This window comes from Lagenorhynchus albirostris, chromosome X, assembly GCF_949774975.1.
Source record: "Lagenorhynchus albirostris chromosome X, mLagAlb1.1, whole genome shotgun sequence".
Taxonomy (NCBI): Eukaryota; Metazoa; Chordata; class Mammalia; order Artiodactyla; family Delphinidae; genus Lagenorhynchus; species Lagenorhynchus albirostris.
Window position 1 is genome coordinate 117,829,562 of NC_083116.1, and position 14,457 is coordinate 117,844,018.

The 14,457-nt window shown below is 42.8% G+C and overlaps 1 protein-coding gene and 1 long non-coding RNA gene across 3 annotated transcripts in view; one reads left to right on the forward strand and one right to left on the reverse strand.

Annotated features, from left to right (window-relative positions):
• The window catches only part of LOC132513748 (uncharacterized), an 84,527-nt gene that overhangs the window by 6,576 nt on the left and 63,494 nt on the right, over window positions 1-14,457 (forward strand). The gene's annotated exons all lie outside the window — the stretch shown is intronic.
• The window catches only part of NHS (NHS actin remodeling regulator), a 348,976-nt gene that overhangs the window by 3,399 nt on the left and 331,120 nt on the right, over window positions 1-14,457 (reverse strand). Inside the window, exons 4-8 of one of the 2 annotated variants that reach the window (XM_060138318.1) lie at window positions 11,103-11,165; window positions 8,909-9,101; window positions 5,493-5,624; window positions 1,510-4,494; window positions 1,084-1,210 (exon numbers count right to left, since the gene is read on the reverse strand). In XM_060138318.1, the coding sequence (XP_059994301.1) occupies window positions 1,084-1,210; window positions 1,510-4,494; window positions 5,493-5,624; window positions 8,909-9,101; window positions 11,103-11,165 (3,500 nt within the window). The remainder of the gene's footprint in view (window positions 1-1,083; window positions 1,211-1,509; window positions 4,495-5,492; window positions 5,625-8,908; window positions 9,102-11,102; window positions 11,166-14,457) is intronic. The other variant, XM_060138319.1, reaches the window with a different exon arrangement.

Sequence of the window (14,457 nt, forward strand, 5' to 3'; positions counted from 1 at the left end):
AGAGGTGAGCCTGCCAAGGTCTACACAGAACGTGTTTGTGATTGGCTCGTTTAAAAAAAAAGTTGTTGAAGGGCAGTGTTCCTTCTTTCTGAGAGAACCACATCAACAGAAAACACAAGTTCCCCTAAAAAGTAGGATCCTGGGAAAAACAGTGGTAAGCTGCTTGTAAAGAGCTTGCTTCAAAGAGTATAACTTCATGAGGTAGACAGGACAGTCCCCAAGCTTTGTCCCTTGGGAGTCGCATCTAGGTCACCAAGGCCTAGTGAAGTAGGCAGTGGCAGCTGTGAAAGGAGTAGCTGTGTTATGACTGGATAGCTCAGTCTGATATGGGTTCAGTTTCCGAGGGCTAGTTCCTGTTTCGTTCTTCGATCACAGGTTGTGAGGAGTATTCTTGCAAACAGGGGCCTCGATCACAGGGGTCCAGGGGTCAGATGAGAGAATATGAATGGTCAGCATGGATGCAACACTATCCTGGAAAAGCAGCCTAGAGGACATCCCCTCTTCATGGGATATGGAGCATTACAGTTAGAGAAGGGCAGTGTTATTAAAGAAATGTAAGTTTTAGGAAGAGAGGGAAGAAAGGGAGCAGTGATTAGTTGTTGTGAGCTATGAAATGGGCAGGTTTATGTACTGTTTTGTCTCAAACTTGGGGCTGTGTTTAGTGAGTCACCTTACATTTACCCCTGATAGTGTAGGATTATAGCTTTGAGCATGTGTTTTTAGGTTAAGGAATTATTTAAATGTCAGAGATTACACTAGAGTTTGAGCTTTCACCCTTAAGCTACTTGACCACAAATTGTTTTCAAATTAAAAACTTGTTTCAGAATGTCTTTCCTAGGGGAAAAAACAACAGCTTCCCTCAGCAGTTCTTAGGAAAGTCTCTCAATTGAGGTCTACCTAACTGTATATAAGGCCACATATTTCCCAACTTGAATATAAGTCTATCAGTTTGATTTGGAAAAATAATTTTTCTTTGCTTGCTTATGTTTTTTGCTGAATGTATTACAAGTACCCAAGGCTTTTCCATATTTGCATTTGATGAGAAGCACGTAAGAAGCAAAACCTTTGTTATTGTTGCCTCACCTGTGAATGACTGCAAATAAATCCTCCGTTGTTCGAGGTTTATTTGGAGACACAAACACACTTTCTGCTTCAGCCTGAGAGTCTTCACTTAGTGGTGAAATCACAGAGTCATCACTCGGTGACGATTCTTAAATTAAGAACAAAAGCATCTTTAGGAAGAAGTCACCCAGCACGCTGCTGGGCTTCACTGACTCAGGGAACACCTAAGCAACCGTTACCTGACCGCCATTTTTAAAAGGAAGGAGCTGTCTGTCACACTTAGTCCCTCCATGATAAAAGCTTTTATCTTAATTGTTTTAATAAGTGAAAAGAAAGAGGGAAACCAATACCCAGGGCTGTCCTGTATTATGGGGAAGGTAAGAAAGAAAAACTTCAGGAGGTGCCACGAGACACCTTCCCATCGTGACAAAGGTGTCAACAACTGACCTTTCAGCGAAACCTCGTCCACACTTCCTTGGGTCTCCTCTGCTGCTCCGCTGTTATCAGAGGCACTTTTGGCTGAAATACCTGAAGCAATATTTTCCTGCTCAGAACATTTTTCAGGGCATGGATTTACAGTTGATATCTCTGCTTCATAGCTGATATTCCCAGGCACTTTGTCTTGGTGGCGGCTCATCCCAAGTTGATGCTTAAGTTGATTGCTTATGTCTGTGACTCTAGTTGGTGAGTTGGACTGAGATGTGAGCACGTCCACAGACACAGGGTATGCACCTTCCTCCCGGTCTACAGGAGATACCTTCTGGACCTGCGCTAGGGCTCCATCTGGACCAGCTCCACATTGTAGCATTTTACAATCCAAATCATTTGGGCGTGCAGCAGAGACCCTCTGAAATCCTTCTGCGGGAAAGTCACAACTTTCACTTGGTGTGTTTTCTGGAATAGGCTCACTGTCCATATGTATTTGGTCTTTTGTGCCACTTGAATCTAGAAGGTTGGTACCAGCTGAGGTTACCATTTCTGGATCACAATGATTCTTCACATCAAAAGAACGGTTTTTTTCTAATTGTAGTTTATCTGATTCCATCTCAACTGCAGAGGAGTCTAAAAAGGACAATATGGTGTCTTCAGTGGAGTACTGACGTGATAGTGATTTCTTAGTCATATGTGGCCTAATCTTACCTGGAGACAGGGCAGCCATGGTGAGAGTGCTTTCCTCTAAGTAGGGGAGATCTGTATTGTTGCCTTCTTTTTGCTTAACTTCTTCAGACCTACTGATGGACCTAAGGTTGACAGATTTCAGGACTGTTGGTGTAATTGCAAGAGACGGTGGAGGATTTGACCTCAGTGTTTCTCCTACTGCATTTTGCTTATTATGACTGAAAACATGCAATGGGTGACGGTGGTGGAATGGTTTATTTAAGACATTATGAAGAGCACTTAGGTCAAGATGGGTAGGAGGTATAATTGGAAGTTCAAGGTCTTTACCCAGTGATAGAACTCCGTCTTTTAAAGAGGGTTGCTGTAGTGAGGATTTCCTTTCTGGGACTTTTGGTTTTCTTTTGCTACCTCCAGGAGACAATGGGCCAGAAAAGAAAGCTGTAGGGAAAGAGGACGTTGGCGTTTCAGACTGGCTGGAGTAGCCACTTGACGGAGATGCCAAGCCAGCCAGCTTTTCTGGTGAAGCCAGTTTAAACTCATTGTCAACAGAAGGAAGGGAGGGGGTGGTGGCTCTAGATTCCGACTGGGATGTTTGGGATTCCGAGCTCTCTGGAGATTTGATGCATTCGATAACTGTGGTACCCGTAGCAGTGCTTGAATTAGATAAAGATCTGTAAGGATCGTTTGTTTTCAAGTCATTTAGAAGCCAGAGGTCTGCATAGTGAGTTGATTCAGCACCTTCATCTTTGAATGGTGGAACATCTGGAGTGTCTAACTGAGGTTCCTTAATGCCATGTTCACTCTGGTTCATCCAAGAAGGTTCCTGCTTGGTGGGCAGACTGGCATTTTCCATTCGAGAAGGCGTGTTGGAGAAATCAAGAGGCAGCTTCATTTCCCTGGAACTGTGAGGCAGGAGCTGGCCACTGCTTATCTTTGGTTCTTTCTTCTCAGAAATGTCTGCATTTCCATCAGACTTCCTCAATGATGAGCTACGTTTAGGTGGAGTCGGCTTTGCCTTTGGTTTCCTGAAAGAGATGCTTGGTCTCCCCTGTCTCCTGTGGTCTAAGTAGTCCTGCCAGGCACAGTCTGGAAGAGTAGGAGGAACCCCGACACCCTGGCCATTCTCTGGGCCCAGGGCTGCATAGTGACAGACATAACTCTTACTACCTTTGAGACCACAGTCAAAGTGCATGGAGGTGTAGTATCCTTCTGTGTCCACTGAAAAGTGAGAGCTAGTGTCTGCTTTGTCCGATGGAGACTTTTCCAGAAAGCTGTCATAAGTGGCCATGCTCGTGAAGCTTGGGCAGCCCAGGCTGTCTGCCTTGGGACGCTCAGGGCTAAAATCCTGGCGGCAGGAGGCATCGTGATGGTGGTGTAGATAATTCCACTCGCTGTCACTCGTGTTGCTATTGTTGGGGTCATCCAACAGATCTGCCACAGTGGAGGTAAAGGAGTTTGCTCGGTGGCCCCTCGCTTTATCCAGGTGGTCATTGTACTGCTCTGTCACGAAGACACTGGCATCCTCATTAGCGTGAGGGGCTGTGTTTAGTGACAACTCCGAGTCACAGTGTGAAGAGCCAGTGAGGGGAGGAGAGGCTGCAGGAGGGATTGTCTCTGAGGTCTGTGAGGGGCATGTGGAGCTGCTCCCACTCCAGTTGCCACTGGATGACTGGTGGTCATCTTTCTGGTCCATGTGGCTGCTGAGGAGGACGCCAGCCGTGGAGATGCAGTGGATGGGGCTCCCAAAGGTGTCCGAGTTGGAGGAGATGTCACAGCTGCCAGAGTCGGCAGCCATCCGGGGCAGGCGTGACCTCCCTCTCTCACTTAACTTGTGCTGGGGGCTGTGAAGATGTTGAGAACAGGCCAGGCTCAAAGCAGGCTGGTGCTCCTGTGCACTCGGGCTGCTGGGGGCCTCGCTGCAATCGTTAAGGGTTCTTTCTTGGTCTCCCACGAAAGGCTCCCCCTCTTCATATGCTGAGGGTTTAGCACCAGCTTTGGGCTCAGCATCCCCACCTCTATTGCCCTCCCTGGGAAGGCTCCGAGATCTTGTGCGGCTGCTCACTGCAGGAGTAAACATGGTGTCGCCTTTGTCTGCCAATGCCGAAATGTTGCCAGCAGAATGAGAAAGGGAAGCTGCAATGCTTTGACCCCTCTGAGCTCTGATTCTCCTTCTGGATGGAGCAGCGATCAGAATGTCCTCAGTTTGGCACTCCGAGTCCCTGGTTCCAGACCTCCTATTGACAGCGTTGGAAGGATCTGGATTTGTGTGCACAATCACATTCCTTTCCCTGGCCACGGGCGATTCATCAGAATCTAGGGCACATGGAAAGCACAGTGAGATACTTCATACATCAGCAGATAAACAGACATTCTGAGAGATGTCCACAATTCTGGGTGCCGGCATGTTGGAGCTTTTTCTTACAGAAAAAAAAAAAATCAGCATATAAAATTAGGAGCAAGTTAAAATGCTTTGGGCGGTCTCTCTCTGTCCCTTTACCTTTCTGACTCTCTCTCTCTCTCTCTCTGTATATATACACAGATACACACACACTATATGTATGTGTGTATGTATACTAAGGGAAGATAAGCTCTTAGATCTTTTGTGAATTCTCTCTCTCTTCACGATCAAATTACTTTGCCCCAGTAAGTGTCTACTATTTTTTTTTTAACCAAAATACATCTTATTTTCTTGGCCACTATACACTTTTATTGCTCAGTATAAACATAAGGAAATAAAAATCATAGAATGCATTATATGAAGTAAAAATCTTAATTACAAGAGATGCTATCATCATAATAATTTTAAAAACCATAGGAAGAGATATCTTAAACACATTGAACAGAAAAAAATAGAAAAAACGTCACCAAGGGTATCATATTATGAATAGTCAATATTTAATTGAGTATGCTTAAAGTTTACCTTTTAAAATAATTAATGCCATAAAAGTATATCTCTCCAGATAAATGTATATTTCTCTAAAAGAATCTTTCATTGCATCTTGTTAATTTTTACTTAATTTCTGCCTTAATAATACTTTTTAAAAATAGCAAAATATTATATTTCAGCCATAAAATCTGAATGTATATGGCTAAATCCATAAGGTCAAGCCTTCACAGCCTGGAAGAATGGAGATTTAAAAAGTAATACCACCTGGCTTACTGAACACAAAACAAGTACACATCATTTCAAAACCTCTACGAGTTACAACGTTGACTATTTTTAAGGAAGCTGGTTAAAGGCTGGCTTCCATTTCGTCTCCTTATAATCGGCACCCGACAGAACGTTAACCATTAATAGTTTTATACCACACCTATTTCTTGTTGGACTCTTCTGGGGATACCCGAGATGGTTTTCCTCCTTCTCAGTTTTCGTCTCCGCTGTAGTACGGATTGTGAATGAACAAGAGAGCAGCGTATACTAGCCTCTCTGTCAAAACCAACTCCTGCAACCCACAAATAGGTCTCATTAGCCTCTAGAAATGGCAAACAAATTTTCATTTGCTTGGAACACAGTGATATTTATTGATTGGAACTAAAGGAAGAGTTTGGATTAAGCCTGTGAACAAATATAAGGGAGCTCTTATTCAGCTCTTATTTAAATTATGCTGCAGTACATTAAACTTTACTTCTAAATGCAGCTCTCCACAACAGCTTGCACTGCCAAAAGTAAGAAGCAAAGAAGGAAAATCAAAAGAAAGAGGAGAGAAAAATAACATCAAAGAATCACTCTCACACAGAAATGGCTCCTTAAGGACTTACAACCTTTAGTTACTACTCTTTGCTGGTCTCTTTCTGGGCTCTCTGAAGCTGATATGTTTGCATAGTAGGTACGTAGCCAAGATGTTAACCTGAATTAGTTCAGCTAACATATCCTGACCCATTTCTGCATTAAAAGTGTCATTGTGAGGGGTTTTTTCCCCTCTACCTACTCTGCACTCTGCCCAAGCCCTACACACACACACACACACACACACACACACACACACACACACTCACACTCACACTCACACTCACACTCACACACTCACACACTCTCTCTCTCTCTCTCTCCCTCCCTCCCCCTCCCGCTCTCCCTCTCTCCCTCTCCCTCTCCCTCTCCCTCTCTCTCTCTCCCTCTCTGTCTCTCTCCCTCTCTCTCCCTCTCTCTCCCTCTCTCTCTCCCCCTCTCTCTCCCCCTCTCTCCCCCTCTCTGTCTCTCCCTCTCTCTCCCTCTCTGTCTCTCCCTCTCTGTCTCTCCCTCTCTGTCTCTCCCTCTCTCTCCCTCTCTCCCTCTCTCCCTCTCTCCCTCTCTCCCTCCCTCCCTCCCTCCCTCCCCCCGCCCTCTCTCTCTCTCCCTCCCTCTCTCTCCCTCCCTCTCTCTCTCTCCCTCTCTCCCCCTCTCTCCCTCTCTCTCTCCCTCTGTCTCTCTCTCTCTCCCTCTCTCCCTCCCCCTCTCCCTCTCTCCCTCCCCCCTCTCCCTCTCTCCCTCCCCCCTCTCCCTCTCTCCCTCCCCCCTCCCTCTCTCCCTCCCCCCTCCCTCTCTCCCTCCCCCCCTCCCTCTCTCCCTCCCCCCCTCCCTCTCTCCCTCCCCCCCTCCCTCCCTCCCTCCCCCCTCCTCTCTCCTCTCTCTCTCTCTGGAAACAACAGCCTAGAGATGTGTTTTTAAAATCATCATGTAACTGTCTACTTTCCTCTGCTGACTAAATTGGACACATTTTGGTTTAGCAGCAGTGTCTTATCAATATTAAATAAAAATAAAAGGCAGTCCTCAGTTCTTCACTTAAGTGGATCTATCTTCTGTACCAATTGTAAGTAAAGCTGGAATTCCCAGTCTTTACACGTGTCTGTTTTCTTTTGTAAATACACGGGGGAAACCATGATGCTTGTTAGTTTCTCTTTCCATAATTACATTATTGACACACTACGTGCAGTCCTATCAAAACTAGAATGATGAAGGAGGAGGTGAGGAACTTGAACTCCTGCCTGGCACAGGCATGTACCAGGAACTTTTCATAGTGAGCACTGCTTCAGAAAGCCATAAGCCAAAAGTGCTTTGGGATCTGGTTGCTTCCTCATGTATCCTGACTGTTAAACGTGGGGCAGGACGGCATGTTAAACTTTGGTTCAGCTATACAGTAAAGCAGTTTGAGTTCTGCTTAGCTTTACAGTGACGACAGTTTGTAGAACTCATGTTGAAAAATCTGTATGAGATGTCATATGTTGAATACTTTCAGTCCCATCAGAATTCCTACTAATGAAATTTTCCTTTTTTAGTTCTAACCAAAGATTAAAATCCTTCCTTTTGATCATAATAATTATGTTACAGGCACAGGTATTTTGTGTCATATGGACATAGTTAACAACTTTCTCATTAAAGCTCTTGAAATCAACATATAATCTAGGCTTTAGTCTGAGAGTTCCTGAAATAAAGCAGGAGAGAGCTTCCCTTTTCCTGAATTACAAGACCCATACTCGAAGGACTAAATTTGAAAACAAGACTTTACTTACAGTGCCATGAAGAAAGCAGGTGCTGCTAATAATCAGATGTTCCCAGAACTGAAAGTTAGTTTAAGCGGAGCCAAAATGATTCATTCTGACAGCTGAACTCCCCTAAGCCATCTCAGTTAGATTACGGAGATCAGATAAAGTGCACATCTTTAGAATACTTTATCCTACAAGTTGAATAGGTCATCAGGAAAATTAAGTCCCAGCTCACAACCAGCCGATCAACTAGAACTCCTTTTGTCAGGAAGAAAATAATATTTACCCTGATACCTGGTCACCATTTGCTCCCCACTTTATATGAGACAAATTTGAGTGACGTTAATAATAGCCATGTCCAAAATGCATCTCGAGCAACATACAATCTTTAGTTACAAGGCACCAGGATGGAAATCAGTCATAAAATGGCCATTCTGAGATTTTCAATATAAGAATAAGTTAGAATTTAACTATTAGAGATGCTTAAAGAAAGCCCAATGGGTACATCATTTAATTCCTATCTTTGAAAGTTAGAATATTTTATAGCATTATTTTACTTACAACTAAGGTTACCACATTCTAAGATCACCAATTCTGGATTTTACAATTGCTGCCAGTAGACTTTTCAAGAAAAGTCCACACAGGCTTGCCTTCGACCTAGACTAATAGCCAAACTCTCAATACACAGGAGGAGGAAAGCAGAGGGTGAATGGAAGCCAGGCTTGCTGCGTTTAGAGTAGAATTCAGCCTTCACCTATGAATCCATGTATTTTTTAGGTCAAAACTCCCCCAAATCAATGCAGAAGTGTAGACGATCTCTGAAACAAGCCTACCTCCATCCAAGGAAGCATGAAAACAGATTTTATAGTTGGTCTACAGGATCACTAGTTGCGGTTTTGGAAACCTGGGGCTTGCTGTTTTCTCTCTTGCAGTGCCACGCATCATTATCATATGATTAATCACTGCCGCTTTCTCCATTATTTCAGTCAGCTATGGCCAGAGAGCTATTTGGTGACTTTTTTTTTTTTCCAAAAAGAAACTGTCCATCATTTACATAACAAGCAGCCCAGCGGAACATATGCAAATTGATGTTCAAAACCTGATAAAAGCATATTGAACATCTTCTGGGTCGTATTCTGATGAAAAGGGTGTCATGTGTTTACAAAACGTATTCTTAACTGGTACACCAAGCAGCACAGATTTTGACCATATTTAATACATGGAATATTCTGACCCCACTGCCCCTAAGAAAAAAACAGAACGATACCAGTGACATTGATGGGAATAATGCAAGAAGAAATCACTTGGGCATCTTGTTTCATCTTCTCCTCCGGCGTCGGGAGAGGTAGTGCTTTGCTCCAGTTGGTCTGCTTGTCCAGTGTGGAAGGGATATTGTGTACTGGGTTTTTCGGCCTCTGCCCTAGCATGACATCTGTATCTTCGTCCTCCGGGGGATGGGACTGCAAACGAAGTACATTCAGATTCAGACTCAGCCATCAGGGTTTATACGTAAGCACATATATATTTCAGAGTTAAGAAAAATGAGGTCAGAAATAAGCTTTCAGGTCAAAGGAAGAATTCCTAGACGTAGTTAGTAAGTACAACTAACTGCAAGTTACGATTTCAGTAGTCAAGCAACACAAAAGAAAAAAAATAGGCTAAACATGCTTTTCGGGTCAAAGGGAATTAAGCGGAGAGACAAGGTAGCCAGAAATCCCCAAACTTCAAACTGAAGAAAGATGTGAGTCTCTAATCCGCTGAGAGGTAGATTCACTTTCTGGATAGCTGTCTCACCATAAATTCCTACTCAAACTCTTGAAAGCTCTAGGTGACTAGGATCAAAGGGAGAAGATGATTTAGATGCCTATGAAAAGGTTTGGAAAACTGGCCAGAAAGCCTGGAGTCAGGAGACATTCCAGAACACATAACCAGAAGGACAAGCCGACCTAATCTGAGAGGCCAGATTCAAATACACGGAGTTAATTTTACTGCAGGATGATGGCATTTGTGAATGACGTTTTAAAATGCAATTTTGTCAACACTGTGCATGTGGAAAAGCAAAAGTGAAGAATCTCCTCCCAACGACGATAGTGGAAAATACAAATACTGTTACTGGGGGGAAAGATTCAAGTGGGTTTCATTTTCAAATTCCGAAGAGTAAAATAGTCTAGTTTCTTTTCTTTCAGCTTCGCAGTGCGAAGCTTTTCTTCCAGCTGTGTATTTAAAGACCTTGACTTCTATGTGATATTTGCAAATTCTCCATCCAAACCTTTGATCGATTTTAATACTGTCTAACTTTTATTTCAGGGTTGGGCTCCTAGCCCAGATTATTAAAAAGGCTCCATCCCAAGTTTGATTTCAGGGCTGGGTTTCTAAACCAGATTATTAAAAGACTTAGTTTTTGCTGCTGAACCTAGTTTTATTTCTTCCCACAATTTGTTGGGAGGTGGCTGTTAGTGTAAAATAAGCATTTTCCCCTCTTATTCCAGTTAGGTTTTAATAATATTGTCCTAAAATCAGGATGATTAAAAAACATTCTCATTCTCACATTTGGAAGCATCGTGCCCTGTTGACTCAGGATTTCACGTATTGTCAAAGTCCCCTTAAAGAGAAGATTCCAGAGCCACTTGTTTTAAACTAACCCCCAGCATTTGCTTACCTTGTCAGAGGTACCTGCAAAGCCCCCCAGCACACCCAACAGGATATGATTACCCCCCTTGAGAAAAAGGTGTTCGCCATGAACATTTTTAGTACAACATTGCAACCTTCTTTCTCTCTTCAGCTTTTGTGCAGATTCCCAGCAAAGCAAATAGCTCAAATAAAGTTGGAGCACAAAAGACTTTGTTTCCTAGGTAACTTCCAAAAAGGAAACAAAAAGGTTTGGTGTGTGCCGAGAGACAGAGAGGGGGAGAGAGCAGGAGCTGGAGAGAACCCCCTGCCCCCCGACACACACCACAGTCCACATTTTGTCAGCGATTCCTTCCTTGAATAACAATGGACTGGGAAACAAAGAAAGAATAGTGACCTGACTGCAGGCTCTGGCCGGCAGCCAAAAGCACTTTTTATTTAATGGTGACAGGGACAATTGGCTGACGGCGAATCCTTTTGTCCTGTTCTCTTTTGCTTTGAGAAGCTGAACCTTTACAGTTCTAACAAATATAGGGCAAGTTGAAATTTCTTTTCTCCAAACTGCAGAGTCCAGGGATGGTGTTAGGTGACGCCTTGAACAAAGCCTTAATTGCAGCTTGGAGGAGGGGGGGATGTAAAAGCCAATGATATTACTGTCTACTTTATATTTTATTTAATTCAAGTTAGGAAAATACCGCTCTTTAAATTGATTTAAAAGAATACCTGTTAGTTAGTTAGAAACAACACAGTTTGCCATAAAGAAAGAGAGAAGAAAGTGAAAGTGTATAGAGAGAATGGGATAGGCTGTGACGGAACGTTCTCAGAACCAGTACCTTTCTACTCCATGGGGTCATGTGGCAACATTCAGTGGGGGAGGGCGAACGGGTGCTGTTAAACTATGAACATGAAATGCAAAAAAAGAAAAAATTAAAAACATGCACACAACACACAGTATCTGGTTAAGTCAAATCTATGATATTAATGAATGAATATATTGGGGTCACTCCCTTCCTTCCTTCAGAATGCGTCTTGGTTTTATGAGAAGTAGCATAAATAGTGGTTATGGTTAAGAGCACAGATTCTGGAGCTAGACTGAGTTTGAATCCTGCTTCTACCACTTATTTGCTGTGTGACCAGGGGCTCTAAGGTCAGTTTTCTTGTCCTTAAGATAGGAAAAGAATAGTATCTACCTTCCAGGGCCATTTTGAGGATTAAATGAGTAAATATAAATAATAGGCTTAGAAGAATCTGGGCACTTAAGAAGCTCTGTGGGTTAGTGTCAGCTACTGTTCCTATTACTATTATCCTTACCATGTAGCTGTAAAATATCTGTGAAATTGTCTTTGTAAATTGTAACTTTATATCTTTTAGATCCCAGTGCCATTTGCTAATTTGGGAAAGACCAAATTATCTTCTTAGAGTGAGTTTATTTTCCTCTGAACTCTTCGGAAGAAAATTTCTTGTGTATTATTTCCTCCTCTGGACTGCTCCAAATGTGCCCCTTCCTCATATTCATAGTCTGTGTTTGAAGACAGGGCCGGTTTCATGGGCATGTGACCTGTGTAGTCACATAGGGCCCCACGCTCAGAAGGGCTCCATGCTTGGTTAGATGCTGTCACCGTCTTGAAATGCTTAGTTGTTGAGTAATGGGTCCTGCATTTTCATTTTGCACTGGGCCCCACAAATCATGTAGCCAATCCTGTTAGGAGACTAATCTAGTAACCAGAATCCCCTTTGCAGGATCTACTTGAGAAGGACAGTGAAACTCTTTTAAACTCTAAACCATGTCAGCTTTGGATTCAGTTAGCCCTCTAGTACAGCACTTTCCATATAGCATTGCTTTACTGTAACATGAATTATCCCTGGATGTGTCTTTTCATCTATTAGACTATGAATTCCTAGAGGTCAGGGGCCATATTTAATTTTCCTTTCAGTCTTCCATGATGTCAGCAAAATGCCTCCTCATTGCAAGAACTCAACAAATTATTTGTGCACTTGAATGATACCAGCTCTGTGTGTCTTAACAGTGATGGGAAACCCAAATAAAGTAAGGGTCATGCTCAAGATCTCAGGAGGAAGCAGACACCACGGACTTCAAGGGTACTTACCATCTTAGTGCAAATAGGTGAAAACAAATAGAGGAAACCACAAGGAATGCTCGGTTCCATCAGAGGCTTAGCATTGGTGTATGCAGTTCTAGTTCTTCTTAAGCCTATGGCAGGGGAGGAACACTCAAGGTCTAATTCTGTTCTAAGTTTCTAAATTTTAACTGACAGGGTTGCTCATTAACTTTTAAGCAAAGCAAATGCCATCTCCTCAGGCCCAGTTAACTTTGATCTAGATCGTATTTAAGAAGATAATTTCATAGGGTCTGTGGCTCCCACGTTGAAAGCGATCATTTTGACAGATGTGGTATATGTGGCCAGAGACTAACTTGGCTCTGTCATAAGAATCAGTCATAGGTAGTGATGTGCAGGTCTCGAGTAAGACGCTATAGTGTGCAAAATAGAGAACTCATGGAAGTAGGAAAAGGAACCTGAATGCAAAGCCTACATGGAAATCGAACCTGTTTCCAAGAAACAAAAGGTGTCTCATGAAAGGATTTCAAAAAATTACACAGGAGGAAACTGCAAGGCAGAAAATATATTAGTGATGTTAATATAGTAATTTTGGTAGTTTGTCTTAAATCTCCTTAGTCAGCTTTCCTGTTGAGTATTTTTTTCCAGGAGTGAGGGATGAGGAATGGTTTTTATTTCTCATCTGTTTGAGAAACGCCCCCATCCCATTAGACAAACATGAGATAACACCTGGAAATGACTAAGGACGGCAAGTCCAGAGAGAGAGCTCAGACCATTCAGTTTTGGTCACCATCATTAAATCAAGGTCTGCGTGGGTTACACTCCACAGAAGATTCCTTCTCAGCTAATCAGCGTCTCCACTCTTCTTTAAAATTTAATTTTTAAATGGAAGTATTTACAATATTGTGTTAGTTTTCAGGTGTACAATCCACTCTTTTGATAGTAGCTCCAACCTCCAGCTTGTGAGGGCTGAAACTATGTACTCTTGAGCTCGTGTGTGGAAGGATTGTGTTCTTTGGTTCCACCACCTAGACACAAGCACTCAAGCCCCTGCAGATGGTCTGTCTGTGTAGAGTATTTAAGTTTATAATATTCACGTGAGCTATGGTTTTATTCTTGCCATGAATTAGTAACTGCCTTAGTGTAGTGTTTTTTTAATATACATTTATTTTTATTTATTTGTTCATTTATTTATTTATTTTTGGCCGCATTGGGTCTTCGTTGCTGCGCGCAGGCTTTCTCTAGTTGCGGCAAGCGGGGGCTACTCTTCGTTGCAGTGTGCGGGCTTCTCATTGCGGTGGCTTCTCTTGTTGCGGAGCACGGGCTCTAGGTGTGTGGGCTTCAGTAGTTGTGGCGCATGGGCTTAGTTGCTCTGCGGCATGTGGGATCTTCCGGGACCAGGGCTCGAACCGGTGTCCCCTGCATTGGCAGGCGGATTCTTAACCACTGCACCACAAGGGAAGTCCCTAGCGAAGTGTTTTAAAGCATCCTCTTTCCTGGGTATTTGGTCAAAGGAAATAAAATCATTCTGATTATTTCTGATTAGGTTTTTATATGGCAAATACAATAGTCAGTTCATACAGTTTTTTCTTAAATTATCTAAGAAATAAAACTCCAAGAGAACTGCTACCTTGGGGTATCTCTGCATGGCCCAGCATGCTATTCCTTAACGTAGATGGATAAGGTTAGGAAAAGCTACATGCTGATCAAACTTGTGTGAACTAAATTATTCTTTAAAGGCTCTATTTAAATTAATCCTGTTGCTTATTTCAGACTAAGACTTGTAAGGGCAGGAACCATTTCTTGTTCATAACTGTATTCCTACTGCCTCAGTAATACTCAGTAAATATTTGTTGTACTGCTAACACCCCCGTGTGCCTGGCATAAGCAAACAAAAATCTTCTATAAAGAAGCTGTCAAATTATTTCTACATACAATTTTTCAGTATAACATCCAGCACAAAGTCAAAGATAACAAGGCAAGGAGGAGACAAATCAGCATGAACAAGAAGCATCCAAAACAGCAGATGACAGAAGCAGACCCATGGGGAAATCTGCTTTTGGAATTATTACTCCATGCACGAGTAGCAGTGAGCAACATTGGCTTCCCC